The sequence below is a fragment of the Pelodiscus sinensis genome, chromosome 6 (assembly GCF_049634645.1).
Source record: "Pelodiscus sinensis isolate JC-2024 chromosome 6, ASM4963464v1, whole genome shotgun sequence".
NCBI lineage: Eukaryota > Metazoa > Chordata > Testudines > Trionychidae > Pelodiscus > Pelodiscus sinensis.
Window position 1 is genome coordinate 27631217 of NC_134716.1, and position 15992 is coordinate 27647208.

The 15992-nt window shown below is 40.2% G+C and overlaps 1 protein-coding gene across 6 annotated transcripts in view; it reads right to left on the bottom strand.

The window, feature by feature from the left end:
- Positions 1-15992, bottom strand: part of KDM4C (lysine demethylase 4C) — a 392253-nt gene that overhangs the window by 151787 nt on the left and 224474 nt on the right. For all 6 annotated transcript variants that reach the window (XM_075931603.1, XM_075931602.1, XM_075931604.1 and 3 more), the window contains exons 11-12: positions 12521-12864; positions 5093-5204 (exon numbers count right to left, since the gene is read on the bottom strand). In XM_075931603.1, the coding sequence (XP_075787718.1) occupies positions 5093-5204; positions 12521-12864 (456 nt within the window). The remainder of the gene's footprint in view (positions 1-5092; positions 5205-12520; positions 12865-15992) is intronic.

A 15992-nucleotide genomic window follows, 5' to 3' on the forward strand; every position in this document is an offset into this window, starting at 1 on the left:
ATAATGCACGTGGATACAAAGACAATTTAATAAAAAGGTTGGGAAGATGCTCATTCCCTGACCAAGTTCACACCCATTCAACAGAGTCAAGGAAGATGCAGATACCACCGCAAATTATGGCTTTAGAAAGGCCTCGATAGATCAGAGGAGACAGAATTAACACTACCAGCAGGGCTGCAGCAGCTTTTTGGATAGTAAACAAAACACGATCATTAGATGCTGGAACAGAAGCAATCTTTCTTGGGGTAGCTCTCTTATATGACACAAGCCAAACTAATCCTGGTTCTTAAACATCTCTATTGGATAGATGTACAACCCAACAGAGAGGCTCCAGAGTGTGAAATGTTTTGCACATAGTAACACTTGCTATTAACCATCTTTGAGATTAGACAATTGGTATCAAGTATGTGTTCAGAAATACCTCTGCCCAGCTGTTGGCTTTCTTGTTCTGGTTAACAAACAGATGCTCCGTTGATGCTCCGTTGATGCTCACCTAACCATTGCTCTCCAGTGTTGTGTTAGGAAGAAAAAAAGAACACTGCTGAGTGGATTCACAGAGAGACGAGAAGACAAGCTGTGTTCCTGTTGTGAGGACCATGTACAGTGTCCCCCATACCACAAGCAGGACTGAAGGAAAGTGAAGGACCAGGTAAGTGGGGTGAGAAGCAGCAAGAGGTGAAGAATAGTATGCAGCTGGAGCCTCCTGACAGGAAGCAGCCACTGAAGAAACTGGCATCCTTGCACAGAGATCTTGTAATCCCACTAAACAAATTTAAAACTGGCATTGCCTTTGTGTCTGTTATTCAGGTCCCCTACCCAGCTGCTTCTTGATGAGGACTCATTTTGCTAAATGGAAAAGCATTTATCTTCCCTTCAGCAACTTATTCATTCTCCATCCTATCTGCATGCTCTGCCCAACAAAGTGTATCATCTCGGTTTTGCAGTGCTGCCTACAGGGTCTAGGAACTGGATGGCTGCTGAAGTTTAACTGATGCATGATGAGAAGTGAGAGTGAAAAGGACAATCTCAGTAAACCAGACAATTGGATGGAGCAGTGAGAAACGAGAGCAGTACCAAAGTAAAACACTCTATCTTGGCCAAGCCTGGGAACCTAGCATAAAAGATCACCACAATCTAGAGAGAGGAGGGTGTGGGGACTGTTAGCAATACCTACCATTTCCACTGACCGTTTAACCCTAATCACAACAAGGGGACTGACTGTGCCTGGTAGCTGGCAGGTACCAATTCACTGCCCCCAAATACACAGACACAGACAAATTATGTGACCATAAGGATAATTTTCTTGTGCAAGGGAGACATGGGACAGGAGCTAAAAGCCATGTGAGATACATGACCTGCTGTTAGGCTGCTGCGTCTGTGACAATGGAAATGGGAATGTCAGAAGGCTGACAGCCTGCTGCAAAAGACATCATGGAGACAACAGAATCCTTGAGACTCACTGCCAGGTTTGTTCCATCTGGCCAGCTTATGGCAGGACTAATCCATGCTGAGGTGGAGATCCTCATTTCTGATACTTTATTTCAGCTCTAGCCAAGGTTACAGAGCTTTCATCTACCACAAAAACTATATTTGCTAATATAAATAAGAGCAACTTCACTCCAGTCCACCATATATTTAAATCGTTAATTACTTTACAGGTGAATTATAAAATTAATAAAGACATTTTTGTGTAAATTACTGTAACACTGTCTGAAATCCACTCAATCTGGCCCCTCAAGGCATGCAAACATTACAAAGATATGGGTCATATGTCTAAGCTGTCACTAATGTTAAGAAAGATGTTTAACAGCTAATTGAAATACTGCATTTGGTGAATTGAGACCCAGATAAAAAATTAGAGATCTGTTCAGACATTTTCAGACCTAAAAGGAAGAAGAAACAAATGAGAGCTGTTAGGCTTAAAACGAGGTGGGAAACTTATGGAAAGGGAAACAATTATAATTACCACATGCAATTCAGTAACACTTAGCTGAGGCTGACTGAAAGCATAACACTGGAAGGGACATGACAGACCTGTTAAATTTATGTTATCCAACAAAACAAAAATAGTTGCAGAGGGCTTTTTAAGCTTCCAGTAAGGTTGAGGCTTATGTCTGGAGGCAGGCCTTCCACTAGTCATAGACAAAGGCTGTGCAAGTTACACTGTCAGCGGTCCAACTTTCTGCATTCCTTTACAAAGTGTGTTTTGTAGACATGAATTTAAACATAGCAATTCATGGTTTTGCTGGATTTACACTTAGAAAACTAGACTTGAGAGTAGTAACTTTTCATAAACTAAAAAAAAAGAAAAAAAAGTGTAGCATCAGCAGCAGAGCCTCCACGGGCCCCTGGCAAGATGTGGTGGAGGCAGGGGACACCTCCTTGCTCCTGGAAGTGGCAGTGTGGAGGACAGCTGACCTTCAGTGCTGCCTAGAGCATGCCACACAGAACATGTCACACATGGCACGAGGCTCTGGCCACTGCAACCTTTGAATTGCTGGGCCCCGGGGGCAACCGACCCCTTTACATCCTCGCACCACCAGTGGCAGGCCTGAGCATCATTTAATAAGCCACTGTCATTGCTGGAGACCTTATATTTTAAACTTGTTCAGCACCCACACTAATTTCATTGGAGTTGTAAGTATCAGTTTCTAATGTGAGTTTGTCATTTCTGTTTGTTATTGTCCCAAAAATTATCATTGTAATGGAGGTGAATGACTTAGTCTTAAAAATGACTTAAAAATAATGGCTTATGTTAATTTAACTATGCTAATTAAACTGCTTAAAATACATGACTGCTTTCAATCTTCCTTAATTAGCTTTTTTTTCAAGTCTAGCATCAAAATATGCTGTTTAAAAACAACTATTATATGTTAAAAGACAATATAAAGTTCCATATTCCTATCTACCAAAATACAACCAAACAACCCAACAGAATTGCTGTGCACTTTTTCTCAAGTATTTTCTCCTAATATGAATGATTGGAAATACATATAAAAGGAATTTGAATGTGCTTGCAAACCTGAAATAAAAACTGCTTTCAACAACTGTGGTACACCTTATTAGCATGTTTGTATGTTAACCTTGAAAACGTAAGGAGGAGGCTACAAATGAGACTTTGATAAGAAATGTCTGGTAAGTCATTCAAATCCAAAGTACCATCAAGTTAGCTACAGAAACCATGTATGGATGAATCTATAGTAGCTGGAGGGGAAAAGACTTCTTTTAGCACTGCTTAACAAATATGTGACAGAAGATGATTATATTTCCTTTGTAACTTATGTCATTAACATAAATATTAATCTTTTTTTAAATAACACAATAAAACTTAAAATGACGATGAGATAAAAAGAAAGGCCCTTATTCTCTGTTTAAACAGGACAGCAAACTTTTCCTCCTTATTTTAGAATTTTTAAAATGAAGGTCAAGAGTTCCAAATCTAAACTGCTCCTTAATTACATAAGTTACATCTCCTGAAAGGATGAAAAATGCTTCTTGATGATCTGAAATGAAAACATGCATTTGAATATGCCACAAGGCTAAAGCTACCAAACTGAAATGTATGCTACAGTTTGCAGGCATTGAGAAAGGGAAAGAGCAGATGAGGAATTAAGAAAAAACACTGCCTTTAGATGGTGGAGTTTGGAAGTTTGCAGTGGGAGTGAGCGTTGTTTAATACACACACTCCATTGCTTATAAGTTAAAGAAAGGAAGAGCATTTTATACATGAGTGAAGCAAGCATACTGAATAGGCTAATGGCTATGCTATGTTGTTTTGACCTTACTATATATTTTCATAACCATAATCAGACTGAAATATTATAGGAGAAGCACTATTGTATTTGGATCCAATTTTTTAAAACTGTCCAATCTATGGTGGTATCTCACTTTCAGATGCACAGTTTTAATATTGTGGAATGACTGGTACACAAAATTTAGCTCCTTATTTAGGCACCTAAGCCATTGGACTTGAGTTTCAGAAGTGCTGAGTACCTAGCAGCACTCCTGGAAGTCAATGGGAGCTGCTTTGTGTTTTTGAAAATTATTTAACTGCCTAAATGTAAATTTAGGAGTCAGATTCTTTGCCCTGAAAGCATTTTCTTTGTCCACTGCCAAAGCAAAGGAGAAAGCTACCTGAGTGCTGCTTCTAATTCCCTCTCCCCCAAGTAGGAATTGTGCCAGAAATGAGGATAGAGAGGACAGTCCTGGGTAGCTTTAAATAACATTAACTGCTATGTTGGCTTTTTGTTTGCCCACATTTCTGCCAGCTTTCTCAAGCTCTGCTGAGAACCATCTGATCCCTAATTTTTAGAACCGTGAAGTTGCTTGATACAGAAACTTATTGGCATAACTATAGGAATGGTATAAATGAGGGATATATATGGGATATGCTCAGTAAGCTCCCCATTTCCAATAGACACAGTAAAATGTCTAACCCAGAGAGAGACACCAATGTATTTACTTCTTTTCCTTCCTATTTGTAACTAATTGTGGGGAAAGACTGCTGGTAACCTTTCTGGTTTTGGAACATCTGTGGTCTCTTTCAGAAATCAAGACTTTTATGAAAACCACTTTTCAAGCCTCCAACTGGATGTCTATGAAACAATGGCAAAAAAAAGTTTTAAATCCAATGAGGTATATAGTCTACAAGCAGGATTGATGTTCTGAAGATCTAGAAATGGTATTTCACAGCTATACTTGCCTTCCTACATCAGATGTAAAGTTGCTGCTAAAGCCAATTGCTGAGAAATCCAACAAAGGAGATCTGACTACAGAAAGCGTCTTCATCCCATATGAAGCACTTTAAATGACTTCATACTGTTCTGAGCTTCTTACGAGACAGTTCTAATATGATTAGGAGAATTTAAGTGAAAGTGGGGAAAATGTAAGAACTCATGAATTCAGCATGGATGCTGAAAGCTTCCATTGAAAGCTTTTCAATGGAATTATTCTGCAGCTTTACAAAATTTCTGACAGGCAAAATGCTCTTTCATCTTCAGTACTTTTGTTATAGTGAGTACATATATGTATACAGGCTTATAAAGACAGACAGATGGATATAATTAGAAAAACACATTAAAAGCATGCTCACCTTCGTCACTTACAGCCTGCTGTTTAACCAGTGTCATAGGAGATCTGGCCGGGGGTTTACTTAGGGGATGACGCCAACTCTTACATGTTTTCTTTCTTTCAATTTCTGCTAACTGAAAGGAAGAAACCACATTCAGTTTAGTTGGAAACGGAACAAAACTAATGTGATAAGCAAGAACATTCTTTTGCTAATGGTGTAAGATATTCACTTGGTTAGATACATTTTCGCCTAAGGCATGTAAAGAACCTCTGATCTATGTTCAAAAAATAGTTTTTGACATTACTTATTTTGCTAGATCTAAGAGTTGAGACAATCTCTCACTGTACTTCAGAAAGCGATGTGGAAAATGACCCAGTATTGGGACAAAAGCATATTAAAAAAAACATATGCACACCTTTTCTTCATAACTTTTCACCACTTCAGTTTAGGAACTAAAAGTTAAAATGCATTATTTAAGTTTGTCTTTAAAAGAAACACAACCATAAGCAACCGTTAACATATCATTACAATAAACAAATGCTAAATTTACTGAATAAAGATTAACACTGGCTGAAAATGTAATGTATACTAGAATACTTTTGTATATTTTGAAACATTTTATATCACTGGCTTGTAAGGTATTAAATGGAAATGTGTGTCCCATTTCATTTATCTGCAATCATGCTGTTCTCCCTGTGGTGGCTTCATGCAGTTGTCAGTAATTGTTATCATATGGGTACTTTTTTAAAAAGGGAAAATAAGATCACAAAACCCTCATTCATCAAGTCTATGGACCAGAGATCACTTCAGGAGTTTGCCAGTCTAAGTAAGGAGGAAAGATAAAAGAGAGGCAAAGAATGACTGACAAAACAACGTATCTCTTTGAGAGTAAGGAAACAGAAAACCAAGCCTGTCAGCATCTCTTCCATAGGAAAAGAGGGGGAAATGGTAGCAGTTCAATTTCAAAGTAAGTTAAACAGGTAAGGGGTCCTTAGACTCCCACTCCTACTACCATTAATAAAAGAATGAGAACATAATACACATAATTAATGTGTAAAGCTACTGAAGGTCTCCCTTCAATCCTTCCTGAAGATTAATTTCTGTTGCAATGATTACAAGAAGTCAGCCATCTATGAAGGTGAGGCTGAGCAGCACACAGAGATACCGTATTTTTCCGTATTTTGCCTCTGTATCAGAGGCAGCAGCATGGGGCAACAGGCAGCCGATTGGCAAGGGGAGATGGTTTTAAACTGACTGCACCTCACGGACCGGCTCGCCAGCAGTGTGGGTGGCAGGAGGCTTCCTGGAAGTGGGGCTGGGAGCACACTGGCTGCTGGCCCCGCCCCCAGAGACTATCAAATAGTTATGTAACCACTAAGATTTCATGTGGTTAGTTGTCGTATAATTGAATAGACATCTAACGTCCCTACTTCTGCCTCTAACTTATATTTCTCATACTTTGGGTATGTCCAGCAATGCAACAGTCAGTTTTCCTTCCTCTCTTCTACTATCAGAGGCAGGTCCAGTTTTCCATACAGTAGCAGCCATTGCTTTATATGCCTCTATTTGCTAAGGCCCACAACTGTTCTGCATCCCCAAGATAAACCTGACTGACTCTTATCTCAGCATGAGAAAAGTGAATTTTTGTAGTGGGCAATGATGAAAAGATTTTGCTAAATGTACTAATTACAGTAAGGATGATAAGGACTAGTCAACTATCCAATAAACAAATGCTTATCGGTTGGTCAAGTCTACTAGTCAATTCCCACCCCCACTTGCCACAGCTATCAGAGGCAGCAAAGTGGGTGGCGGGGGAAGAAGGGTACTTCAAAGCAGCAGTGCCACACAGCTGAGCCCATGATTAGCTATGCGGTGCTGCCGCTTTGAAACGCCGCTGGGGACTCTTGTGCATTTCAAAGCTGGCACACCCGCATGCAGCCCGGAGTCAGTGGGACTTCCTACTGGCCCCAGGCTGCATGCGGAGTTCCAGCAGGGGCTCTTGTACATTTCAAAGGAGGAAAGCACAAGTGCCTATCGACTAGTCGATGAAAATTCCATCAACTACTCGACTAGTAAATTAACCGATATTTAACATCCTTAAATTGATGCTATTTTTAGAGAGTCTCCTTAGCCCCTTAGGTGCATCTCTGAAGTCCAAAAGTGTGCCTCAGCCCCTAAAACCAGGCTGCTTCCAATACATACCATCTGCTTCAGACATGCTTTGAGAGGTCACTTTACTCTTTGTATGCTTCCAATGCCATATCCCTGTATTCACTTCTGGGCTAACACAAGCAGCAAAGATCCACAAACAAGGGGGCCGGCAAAAGCTATAGCTTCAAGTTAGCAATGTGTTTCCAATTCCACTGAGGCAGCAGGAAAAAGCCACATCAGCTGATATAACTAAGACAAACAAGAGCCTCATCTCAGCCAGCCCACAAGAGCTTTTCATCAAACACAGCAGATGGCCTGGTTTTGACAGCCGTTTCACTTGAGGAAGCCAGTAAACTGTGTGGACCAGATCCAGTGATGAATCAACACGTGCTCCCACTCTGCTGCCTCATCCTCTTGGGGAACTCAAGAATCCTGTCCTCTATACTGAAATTTTAACTGGATGCTCTCACCTCTCATTAGCCAGTGGTTCATGGCCTGTGATCCTTCATTTGTTCTGGGGTCCTTAACTCAAATTCCTCCTTTTCCCTACATCAACATTCTTCCCACCATCCATGTACATGAGCTACTTCTTGCTGAACTCCAGATCTGACAAATTATTTTTGTATCGTCCCCCTCCATTCATTCCTTCAATCTTCCTCTACATACATGCAAACAAACTAACCAAAAAAAAGGCAAACACTCCATTCTTAGTGCTTCTGATGCCGTAGGGAACACTCTGAAGGGTCAGAACATGACTCATCTGAGAACTAAGTGATCTTTATTTGAGCTTGTTCAGGATTTCAAAGGTTTTATGAAAACATTCACTTGTTTCAATTATCTGACCCTTTCCTCCACAACACAAATGCCTCTATTTTTATAGCAGAAAAAATTAAACAAATAGGAGTTTTCATACAAAGAAATCTAAGACTGAAGAAGGTAAATTTTCCCATTCCTCTCTCACCTCTTGGCTTGAAAAACAAGAGCTTTTTGAGGGAGGCCCTGAAAAAGAAGCTCATGATAGATTTCTTCCTCCTCAATGTTCTGATTCCAAGTTATAAAGACTTCTGAATACAGTGGACATGGTGCCACAATTGGACAAACCTGCAGAAAATCCTGCTCACACAGCTAGTGAAATGATAACACAGTTTTCTCAGTGGACAAAAGGAAGACTGTGTATACCTCTGAGAAAGAATCTCAGAGACAGTTAATTTGGACTGAGTTTTTCCTAATCATTCCAGATGCTTGAATGGTTACCCATACCAATATTTTACTCTTTTCTAAAACAGAATCCAAATATGTTAAATTTTCAGGGGGATGCAGTTGTTGCCTTGCTTTTCGTGAAAACACTGATTCTATCGGAGGAGGACTTCATAGCTACAGACAAATGGATTGAATACTTTCTCAGGAAAACTCTGGGGCTTCCTGTACAATGCTGACAGCCTCTGCCTTAGCTAGGTGCTCCTCAGAGCCCGCCCCTGTATGGACAAATAACCTAATTAACAAACCACTAGGCAAAGACAGAAAATTCTTCCAAGCTCTGCAAGAGTGGTTTGTTCTCTTACTTTATCCTTTGTTGCAGATGCATCCCTTTCTGAGACACATCAGAAGGGAAATTTGTCCTGATAGTAGTAACAGGCAACCCTTTGGGCTTGTCATCCTGTTATGAAAGAAGATATTCTGACTTCTGTATAAATAATAGAGGTAGATGATGGACAGTAGCTAGTAAAAGACAGGAGATGCAGATCTGAATTTACCTCTCTGCCTTCTTCCACCTCTCAGAATAATGGATGGACTCTTTGGTCCAGATGTTCAAAGACCCAGGGAAAAAAGGAAGATGATCAATAGCATGCCAAGTTTTGGGATCTTTCTTAAACACGGTAGGTTGCAGAATTAATTCTGAATAGACTCTCAGTTGAACTGAACTCTTCCCAGGAGCAGATCACTGAGCCCCCAACATCCAAAGATCAACTGATGTGCCAGATTACACACAATGTCATCTGTCATCGTCTCCAAAAATGGACAACAGCATCTGTTCTAAATTTCAAATGCTAACTGGTAATTTACCCAATATTCTCCAATGACCCTAAGCGGACAGGAGTCACAAGGAAATTAAGATTCAATACAGAATTGATAAAGGTAATGGACAGCCACTAGCTCTCTACAGGAAGCCTATGGTACCTTCATGTTTCCAAAGAAGACATAGTTCTCCAAGTTTCTATCACTATTAATAGGTCCAATATAGTTTCTGTAACACCACCTGTGGTCAGTTCATCTGTGAGGATTGGACTAGCGATGTAACAGTGTAACTGTTCAAAGAGTTTAATGGATAAGCATGAGCGTATCTGTTACTCTAACAGTTATATGGTGGTTCCCGGCACTGCTCCCAGGGAGCTGGCTACCACCCCACACTGCAGGCTCTGTATCAGAGCTGGTAGCACAGGGCAGCAGCCAATTCCCTGGGTGCAGGAACGGGAGCTGGTACGCACATCGAATCCCATTAAGCCAGCTGCCACCCTGCACTGCTGGCTCTGCTATGGCAATGTGTGCTGGAAGCCCGCAGCATTTAAGCATGTACAGTAAAACCTGTGTTATCTGGCGCGCTCGGGGAGTAGGGCATTCCAGTTATCTAAAACTCCCGGTTATCTGAGGGTCCCATTAACCTAGGAAAAACCAATGGACAATAATAATAAAACTCAAGTTTTTAATATTGGTAGTTTTGTAGTGTAACTGCTAAGATTTTTAACGGTTACATGGTTACCTAATTAAATACTTTTTAACATCCCTAATTGAAACCAAGATTGCTCAGTCTGAATGCATGAACCACTATTGCCTGAGCTAAAGGACTCAGTCCATTAGCTCAGAGGCAACAGCAAACTAAAGAACGCTTCTTATGTGGTCTATCCACTAGAGAGGGATAAAGACATACTTGATTGTGTATGTTACACATTTAGTCTGCCTGGGAAAGTGCATCACAACTTTCAGAGGTACTTCAAATCCCAAAATGTCCTACTCATTGCTATGACTTGTCTGGTCAGTTTATTTCTGAGGAATGAACTCAGGGAGTCTAATTCTAAAAGCACCTGTGCTTTAAATTCAAGATTCAGCCATATTTAGCCAATCTATTAATGCTATGGACAAATGAAGATCTTTCCCTTTTCCTCCCAATGTCACACATTTTCCAAACAGTATTGAAATCCTTCAACCTCCTCTGGTACACACATTTCCTGTCTGGCCTTTAAATTGGTATTCAGGATAATAACTCCTCTCTTCTTCCATTTATTCCTAAGTACAGTAAAAGTCCGATAATCTGGCACCTTTAGGACCGAGGGGGTGCCGGATTATCAGATAATGCCGGACTATCGTAAGGGGGTCTATGAGGGGTTTGGGGTGGGGGGATGCCACCCCAGACCCCAAATAGCCCCCCCTTCCGATAGTCCAGCTCTGCCTCAGGCATCCCCGATTCAGCTGCTGCTGGTCATTTTCAGCGGCGGCTAAATCAGGACGCCTGTGACAGAGCAGCTGGGGTGCTGCCGGGTTGGTCTGGTAGCGCCGCCGCTCGGCGCTGCGAGACCAACCCGTCAGCACCCCAGCTGCTCTTGGGGATGCCTGGGACAGAGCAGCTGGGGTGCTGCCAGGTTGGTCTCACAGTGCCAAGGGGCAGCGCTACGGGACCAACCCGGCAGCAACCCAGCTGCTCTGCCCCCGGTGTCCCCAATTCAGCTGCTGGTCAGATTCAGCAGCAGCTGAATCCGGGAACCAGGCACAGAGCAGCTCCAATGGTCCGGCTGCCAAGCACTTCCGGGTTCCCGATGGTGCTGGACCATCAGGAGTGCCGGAGCATTGGATGCCGGACCAATGGAGTTTTACTGTAATATACTAATTTCCACAGAACCCAGGAAACTGAACTACCTTCCTGCTGTTAAATCCACTTTGTTTGATGGGAGCAAAAGGCATACATTAGATGAATATAGGGTCATTAAGGTTTACAACTAAGGTATTAAACCCATCAGAATGTCAGGTCCTGTTTTCATCCACTACTACCCGATGTTAATGGTGAAAATGCCTCAAATATGTCAGTGGCCATATATATCAACGCATGTATTGGCAAACCACACAAAGCCACACATGTCAATGTCATGTTATTCCACTAGGGTTATTCCACTAGGTCACCGGCTGTCTCTGGAGTGATAAGAGTACAAATCTCTATGAAGAGATCTGCAAGGTTGTGACCTGGCCTTTAGAGCATCCTTTTGCCAGCCACTATATGGTCTATCCTTAGTTATCTGCCAACACTCAACATTTGATAGGAAGGTGCTACAGTCAGTAATGCCTTCCTAAATATCTTCTCTAGTGGTTGTAAATACAGTGTATAGTTACACAGAGTCTCAGACCAGAAAGGATCACCAGATCATCCAGCCTAAGCCTCTATATATCACAGGCCACCAACACTAACTGGTGCCCCCACACTAAACCCAACAATTTAAAACAGATGCTATTGCAGCCCTCAGTAGACTAAACTATTGTTTGCCATAGGAAGACAAATTCAAATCACTGTCTCACTATGAGATTATTTACTGCTGTTTATATCCCCATGTCAGATTGTCAGACTTTCCAGTAGCAGGAGAAAGAACAATTAGATTGTGTTATGTGTGACAATTTCCTTCCTCCTATCCTACTCTGAATAACCAACAATCCTCCTCACATGTTTTAGGGGTATGGTAAATGATTAGTATTTTTCCTCAGTTCTTTTAACAAGTGAAAGTTTCTTTCCTAACACTTGAATATCTAGTAAGTAGTGACCACTCCTGCTTTCATGGATTGCATTTCCTTCCTCCCCCCCCGATTTTTATTTCAAAGGCTCTAGCTAAATTTCCTATTATTATTACACGTTGAGAAGTCCTATAGTGTGTTAGTTAGCAAAAAAGGGAGAGGTTTAACTATACCTTCTGATAGTTCAGACTTGCTTACGTGGTGCCCGAGTACCAGATATCGAAATATAAGAAAAGAAACAAACATTATCAAGTATGCTATAATAAAACATTATCTTCATTCAGAAAATCATCCCTATTAAGAGGAACACATAAGATTCTTTTTACATATGTGCTGAAGTCTAACTGAAGTCTATGGGACTTAACATCACAAAGTTCAGCATGCGTGTAAGACACTTTACTAAACTAGATTTTGGTTAATAGCCTGATGTTGTTCAACATTTGTCTGCACCCTGATTATAAATACAGTAAAAGCACTATGCATTATATTTCATAGACAGTGGGTATTTTCAAAGCATTTTTTTCTTACAGCAGGTATTTCTCCAGGTTCCAAGCCACTTTCACTACTTTCACTGCTTTCTAAGTCACTGACATCATCCTCTGTGGACACACTATTCGTCTCTTCTTTTTCCAGGCTCTCTGCTTCAAAGGAAGAATATCCAGGTGACTTTTGACATAATCCAACCTGCATAGGCTGATTCTGAGATTTTAAAGAGTGTTCTTCTTCGTCTTTTATACAACTGACAGGTGTGAGTATGGGGAGTGTAGAATCCTTAGCTCGAAAGGCAGAAATACTGGAATCTTCCTTGTCTTCATCTTCTCTTTTTATTTTCTGTGTTACAGAAGTAGAGCTGGGAAGTGAGTTTGAGTTCCCTAGGCATCAAAAATACGAGTTTGTTAATAAACTTCATATTATATTACTATTGTTATTATTATTATTATTCTATACCATTCTCACAGCAGCCTGAATTGAATATCAGATTTGTAACTCTGCTTCTCATTTAGATATCCTATCTAGCATTTTTTTTTAAAAAAGCAAAACTAAGCTATAGAACATTTGATCGAAGACTAATTTAGCAGTAGCATATTAAGTTTCGAGTACAAAACTTTTCTGTCTTGTTTTCCTTTCTACTGGCATTTTCAATTTGAACTAGACAAAGTATTTTTTATCACTTGAAATTATCAATATGCACTCAATATGATTATTCTGACAGTCTAAAAGCAATCCAACTACTTGAAATAACCATCGTGAAAGGCTGGCATATTTAACTTTATACTCTGAATTTACACCTATTATGCCTGAGTGAAAAATCTGTCAGGAAACAAGAAATAGTTGCTTAAAATTAGAAAAATATATTTACAAGAAATATCAAGAATTGTCTGCAAACAGCAGTGCTGACAAATATCACAAAAATTATAGTGAGTAATTTTGTACTTCAGTACTGCTACAGATTAATTTCACGTGAAGTATACAAGTAATATTAAAATAACGTGGTTGCAAGATAAATGACCCAAATTCAACCTTTAGGGACATACTGATAATGTTTCTGTTTTGATGTGCTACATGTACATTTTTAGGAGTTAACAATGTAATCATATGGTTCCTGTTTATACTGTATCCATCTCACTTTGAGTATACAGCAAATCATCTGTGAATGAGAGACAACTGTTTTATGCTAATCCATATAACTAATTATCTCTGATGCTTAGGAGACAGATCAATATGGAAGTTTCCATGATCATCTATTGCTCACCCAAGCCTGAATAGTCAAGACATTGCTGAAAAACTATATAAAGATCCTTGGGACCAGATCCTTTTTAATCTCAGATCTGCTTAAGCTTCATCAGGGTAAATCTGAGTTGTAAGATTTGAGGTCTCCAAGCCTGCTTGGACCCACCCTGAAATGTGGACATTGCACTAAAACCTAAGGAATAATTCTGTAAGAAGTCTTTGCAACTATAAAGCTCAACATCTCTACTATGACTGATCTCAGAACTGTATTCATGTCTGTATTTATGCTGCTCTCTTTTAACTAACACTCTCAATATTTTATTTTTAAATAAATTGTAGTTAATAAGAATTGGCTGTAAGCATTTATTTTGGGTAAGATACAGAATACTCATTGACCTGGGAGGTTGTGTGTCCAATCCTTTGGGATTGGTAGAACTTTATTTGACTTGGGCATCTCAATAGAGGCCTATAGCTGGATTGCGTTAAGGGAACTGTGTTGTTGGCTTCTGAGTTGGCTCCCCTGTGATCCCAATCACAGTCGTATTTTAAACCTATTTGCACTTATGTAAATGACTGTACAAGATGCAAGAGAATGGAGAAGTTGACTCAAAGGGAGAAAAGAGCTAAACTTAATGCGCCTGATTTTCATTTATACAAAAGGCTACCTTATTCCTCACTGGCAGTGTAAAGGAGCTCTCTAAAACAAAAATGAACTACTCTGACTGCCACTGTTTGTATATCCAAGAGAGTTGAGCACACAGTAGCATTAGTATAAATGAGAGTTGGGCCCATTAATTGTAAAATACCTAAAAATGATTAAAATAGCTTTTCTATACCTAAAAATATTGTGTCTATATACTCCAATGATATAGGGTTATAAATAAGTTCCAGTGAGAAGCTGAGAATCTCTTCTTTCCCCCAATGGCACAAAGCTCCTGTTTCTAACTCTGAAGGGTTGCAAGATACTGGATTTGAAACAATTAACATTTTATTTAAAAAAACCTCAGCCTTGCTCAATCTTGGATACTGAATATGGGTTATATGGGGAAGAGGAATTCTGTATTTAGGGGGAGAAGGAAATATCTTGCTGTCAAGTTCATTCTTTTTCCCCGCTCTCATTCTTCCTTTCATCCTTTTTAATAATAGTCACTTGAACCTGTTTTTGAAACATTTTGTTTCAGAAAGATCACTTGAGCAGGTCAAGGATTGCAGAATTTACCAATAGAAGTCTCATCTGATGTCAGCACAGAACTTCCAGATATAAAGAATGTTTTCCAGAATTCATTGCTGGGCTATATCAGCCAGAAGCTGCAGGCACCAATTGTCAGTACCATATAGGGAACCAGTAGCCAGCTGTTATATACACAAAGTTCCCTCTTCAAAGGTTCAATCTTTCTTCTTTTCACAATGAAAAGATGGATGGACTGAGCTCTACTTTACAAACCTTGAATTTGACTGTGGCACTTAATTAGGACTTGATTTTTCTGCAGTGATGAACACACACAATTTTTATTTAAGTCCATGGGAGTCACAAATGAGTAGCACCTCTGAATATCAGGCAAAAGGGTGGATATTTATAAAGTCCCTTCTCAGCAAATTATTTATGCAATTGCTTACTTCTCAGTATCTGAGAAGTCCTGTTGAAGCCACAACTCGACAATTCACCTTGCCTGTCTGGGGCACTGGGAACTCTACTATGCTTACAGCCTCCGGCTGGTACATTTGACCAAGGATGTTATTTTCAGTAAAGGTAATATCCTTCACTCCTGCAACACCTGGAGGTTTTTCGCCTTCCTCTGTAGCATGGGGTACAGATCACAGCTAGAGGATTCTCTGCATCTTGGGGTCTTCAAAGTATTTGAAGGCTTCAATATCTGAGATATAGGTGAAAGGATTATTCTAGGAGGGGTGGGTGAGATTTTGTGGCCTGCACTGTGCAGGGGGTCAGACTAGATGATCATAACGGTCCCTTCTGACCTTGAAGTCTATGAGTAACACTTTTGGTGTCAAATAACAACAATGGGACAAATCATGTGCTTAAAGTCACGTGTGCTCAAGTATTTTCCTGAATTGGGACATTAGCTTCCTCTGGACAGAACTGTGAGCAGGGTGAAAGTAATTTAAATTTCTTATAGTACTGTCCCATCAAAGCAGGGTGGGTGCAATAGAGCCATAGCTGTAAGAAATTTAAGTGTGAGGTGGAGTGCGGGGGACTCAGGGAGAGTGTTGCAGCGGAGGGGGAAGAGGTGCTGGAGGTGGAGCAGTGACT